Source organism: Capsicum annuum, chromosome 10 (assembly GCF_002878395.1).
Source record: "Capsicum annuum cultivar UCD-10X-F1 chromosome 10, UCD10Xv1.1, whole genome shotgun sequence".
Lineage (NCBI taxonomy): Eukaryota > Viridiplantae > Streptophyta > Magnoliopsida > Solanales > Solanaceae > Capsicum > Capsicum annuum.
This window is the reverse complement of record NC_061120.1, coordinates 179145585-179150664: the sequence shown is the minus strand read 5'-3', so window position 1 is coordinate 179150664 and position 5080 is coordinate 179145585. Positions and strand designations below refer to the sequence as shown.

The 5080-nt window shown below is 30.6% G+C and overlaps 1 protein-coding gene across 1 annotated transcript; it reads right to left on the bottom strand.

The window, feature by feature from the left end:
- Positions 1–2812: 2812 nt before the first annotated feature.
- LOC107844933 (UDP-glycosyltransferase 73D1-like) lies at positions 2813–4728 on the bottom strand. The gene has a single exon (XM_016689255.2). The coding sequence runs from the start codon at positions 4433–4435 to the stop codon at positions 2951–2953; it is 1485 nt and encodes a 494-aa protein (XP_016544741.2). The 5' UTR covers positions 4436–4728; the 3' UTR covers positions 2813–2950.
- Positions 4729–5080: the final 352 nt, after the last annotated feature.

The following is a 5080-nucleotide window of genomic DNA, read 5'->3' as shown; positions in this document are numbered from 1 at the left end:
CTAAGAGAAGGAATTGTTGTGCCTTTAGTTGATTTTGAAGCAGAATACCATCGTATGAGATATATGTCACTACTTCGAAATTACGGTTTACAAAAAGTGAAGAAATGTCATGTTAGTGATAATGACGATCCTCCAAGATCAAGGACAAAATTTGTCCCCATCACTGATGAAACAAAAATAGTTAGCATTGAATAGTCTTAAAGATGCTTATGGTGCATTTTTTTTTCTTTCTGTGAATTTGTTAGGATTTTGGATCATTAAACTAATTTAGGTGTTTTGTATGTACAAAGTTATTTGAACATATTAACTTATGTTTTTGGATTATTAGTTAAACTGTTTTCCTGCATGATATTGTGTCTTGTGCCTATTACTTTTTGTTATAACGTACGTATATGTGTTATAAAAATTAGTATATGTTAGTCTTATAGAAATAATAACTCTATATACAAAATGTTTATGTAATTATATATATAATTGATTATGGATATTCTATTTGCAAGTTATTAATCTAATTCAAGCTATTAGATTAGCTTATGCATTTTCATATTTTAACTATTCAATGACATGAAAGCATGAATTTATCACAAAAATATAAAATCACACCACCATAATTATGTTTCAAAATAATGACAATAGCAAATCCAACTTCTTGAAGAACCTGAATCAGTATGTTTAAGTACATTGCAACATACATATAGCATATGCAAAGACAAAAAATTTATATATTTTATGTATATATTTATACATTGAAGTTAAAATATCATATACCTACTCTTTAATTATCATAATTATTTATGGTTATCAACTATACACATGAACAGTCATAATTTCAATATATTTCTTGTCATATACATAGAATTACAATGTAGATGTCATCATATACATAGAATTATTGTGTATAAATAGTCATATACATAGAATTACTATGTATATATATGTAGTCATGAACATAGACTTACAACTAATGTGTAGTCATATACATAGAATGACAATGTTTATGTATTCACATACATGAAGATTGAAATTATACCTAACACTACTGTACTAATAAACTTAAGATATATAATAGTTATATAAAAATTTCATAAGATTATCTTGTAGGTTGAATCAGATAAGACTAACACATAAACTTTCATATAAATAAGTATAGGACTTCATATTCATTGAAGTTATGTATAAGACTGAATATCCAAACTATTTGTCAACATATACATTGAAGTAATGCATAGTAAGTGTATATTGTTACATGTATGTGTAACACATGCACATACATGCCTACTTGAAAAAGAAACTGGAAAATAAAACACTTTAGTTTACATAGATTTGCGGTTAAAGACACTAGTTAATTAAAGAATAATGTAATAGAACATTAGCGATTTACACTTTGAAATAATAGCTAAAATACCAAAAATAATAAAATGGTAAACTGAAAAAAATGATATTCAACTGTTTGCAGCAAAAAACAACTAAAACGGTTCAGAAAAATACAAATAATTACTAAATGATAAACGAGTGAATAAAAATTATATGTAGAGTCATTGATAGCTCCTCTGAAAAAAAGTTACAAGAACGCTTATTGAGACCGGCTTGTCCGCATCGTCCACATCAATTTATTCTTGATGATAGTGTTTCGCTTGATTGTAACATCAATTTTGTTGATGACAGTTTTTCGCCCCCGAATGATAAAAATATCAGTTTTCTTTTAAATAGATGCTTCCAACGTTCATTTACGATCCTCATTGTAACATCGGAGTACATAACTTAAAAAGAAAAATGTAATATGATTAATATATCCAAAAATTTAAAGTATGCCATAAAATCGTTAAGCAGCTTAATACATATGTATGTTACGAATACAACTTGTTAGAAAAATTTAGAATATATACATATCAATTATCATTCCAGATATGACTAGATTATTCACTACCTAATACGAATATGATTCAAGTCGATATAAAAATTAACACTATTATCATTCCGGATACGAATAGATGATTCATTACCGTCGATACTATAGCGTAAATCAATTGATTTTCGAGCTTCGTCAATGTCTAATTCAATAACAGTTGTTGAAATCAACCTCAAATACGTTACTGATTCTGCGATAACAATCCCTTCACTTTTGTACTAAACATATTTTATTTCGAATTTTCATTCACCAGAGTTTCTCAAAAGAATTGCAATATTTATCTTCTTGAATAAAATAAATTCAATTTTCTTTAAAGAGATCATAAATCAGTGATTACATTATTTGTGATTTATATTATTTGATTGATTTTTTTTTTTTTAATATATTGTTGCTTTCAAAAATTGAAATAGTATAGTTGTTACACAAATTAAGGAAAACAGTAATTCATCATTAATGTTGTTGCCTTAACTGTGTGCTAAATAGAACGAAGATTAACTAATTTCCTATCAAAACGTCCTAATTAGATTTTTATATACATAGAGTCTTATGAATATAACGACTGAATTATGCATATTAATTGGGAGAAAGAACAAATTAATTAAGAAGATAAGAGAGAAGATAATTATATTTAATAGGGTTGGAATTTATGTTATTTATACTAAAATATTTGTTAGAATATAATATATCAACTAGGAAATATGAATTCGGTCATTCTAGTAACAGTCGCCTCTGCAGAAAGATGTTTTTCAAAATGATAAAATCTTATATAAGATCAATAATGTCTCAAGAAAGATTAAGTGAGTTGACGATATTATCAATTGAAAAAAGAATTATTAGAATAAATCAATTATAAACAAATTATTAACAACCTTTCATCTCAAAAAGCTAGACAAATAGGTTTCAAATAAAAATATATAATATTTTTTTTATTAAGTTTAAAGCTTCTCATTTAACTTTTGCTTTAGGCCACCAATATGCTTGAGCCGCCCAAGCTAATCTATGTTAAAAAAATTATACTCTCAACACATTTAACTTAAAAGGTTAAGCTAGTTGTGCACTTAACGATTGCTTTAAGATATCTTGGATGAGGTTCAAAATGTTGAGTTGAGAAGTTCCATTTTCTTCCATGGTCATTCTTGCTACCATTCCAAGTTCTTTAGCTTTAATTCTTCTCATTTCCCCTTCTTCCCCTCCATCCATTAGTTCCTCTATAGCATTTGCAACTTGTTCTTTGCAAACGACTACTCCAACTTTCTCTTCTTCTCCCCATCTAACTGGAAATTTAACTCCAACTTCAACTCCAATCCTCAAAACTTCAACAATTAGCTTCTCATTGAAGAATTGTTCGGCAAACATTGGCCATGTTATCATAGGCACACCACAACTCACCCCCTCAATTGTCGAGTTCCAACCACAATGTGTCAGAAACCCTTTAATTGCGGGATGTGACAATATGAGAACTTGAGGGCCCCAACCTTTAATCACAAGTGCCCTCCCTTGGGTTCTCTCTTCGTACTTTGTGTCCATCAACCATTTCTCCAGCTCGACAAAATTCTGATCTGCTGTCTTTATTACCCAAATAAATGGCCGTTTTGATGCTTCTAAACCTAGTCCAATTTCTATCATTTGTGACGCGATTAGCCTACATTGGCTACCGAGACAACAATAAAGAACGGACTTATTTTGCATTGTATCGAGCCATTTTAAACATTGTTTGTCATCAATTGAAGGTTTGTTCCCTCTTTGGTACATATCCATAACATTCTTATTGCAAAGTGAAACTGGTCCAATGCACCATACCTTCTTGTTAATAGCTTTTTCATATTCCTCAGCACACCCATGCTCCAATTCAGCAAAACTATTAACCACCACTCCATAAGAACTTGATTCAGCTTCTTGCATCTGACCCCGAATATCATCCAAGTCTGGTAATTGAACGAAGGCCCCTGGAAGTTGATTTTTCGCTATTTCAACCCTTAGTGGCAGTCCTGGCACAACAAAACGTTCTGTATCCGATTTGACGTTCAAATAAGGCCTATGAAGCTTCAAACTATGCGAACTTAACAAAGAAAAACAACACATCCCGTGGAACACGAGCCTCGGAACATGGAATATTTTTGCAGTTTGCGAAGTCCACGATACACACTTATCTGAAATTATGCAACTTGGAGGGATAATTTGCTCTTGCAAAAAATTCTCAAGTGGTTTTTGTAACATATTAAGTGCTGTATAAAAGTTTCTTATAAGATCACGTGAAGGGACACTATCAAGATTTTCACAACCAATTGGTAAACCAACTTCTTCACTAGGAAATGGAATTTGAATGAGTTCAATATCTAGCCCGATGTCTCTTGCCCGATTGATAATTGTTGCGAATCTTGATGCGTTGTGTGGTGTAGTTACTAAACTAACCTTCACACCATGCTGGGCTAATAGCCTAGCCATGTCTATCATGGGAATCATGTGGCCTTGTGCTAGTAATGGAATTAATACAAAATGAAGCTTTTGAGAAATATTGGTTGCCATTGCTGAAGAAAAAAAGGCTATCTTGTAAGGTTTGAAAGGAAAAAACAAGGATTTAGGTGGAAAAGAAGACTCGCATTTGTCTTGGAAGGGTAGCTTGACTTGTTATAGGTTGTAGAAGAGTTTTGATTTAATATAAGGGATGATAATGGACGGAGGTAGCTTGGACAAAGAGGTTAATTAGTTTGAATTTCATTTCCTGGAAATTTATACTGCGCAAATAAGCAGTGGCCGGATCATCGGGATTTCAACTTTTCGGGTTCTATATAGTAGTATTAGAATAATATGAGTTCAAGTGCTAGTACTTGTATTTAGTAAAGTATGTTTATAATGGGAAAAGATTTAACTATACTATTGAACTATTAGGAATGAATCAGGTATACCTTTGTTATGATGTCTTTGAAAATTCGACACATTTATGTCACTGTTGTTATAAAAAGATTTATTCGTGCTATTATTTTATAACGGTGATTTTCGCAAAATAATTTTTGCCACACGATCTCTTATTAGAGGTCCACATCACCACATCCAAATCAACTGATATCTCTTAAAATCAAAAAATAAAAATCGAATTCATTAAAAAAATTTGATCCACACCATTTAAATAAAAATTGGACTCATTGAAAGTGAAAATCAAAATTAGTTGTG

What these genes read in the sequence shown, in the direction of transcription:
- LOC107844933 (XM_016689255.2), bottom strand. Translation starts at nt 4,435, where the DNA reads ATGGCAACCAATATTTCTCAAAAGCTTCATTTTGTATTAATTCCATTA.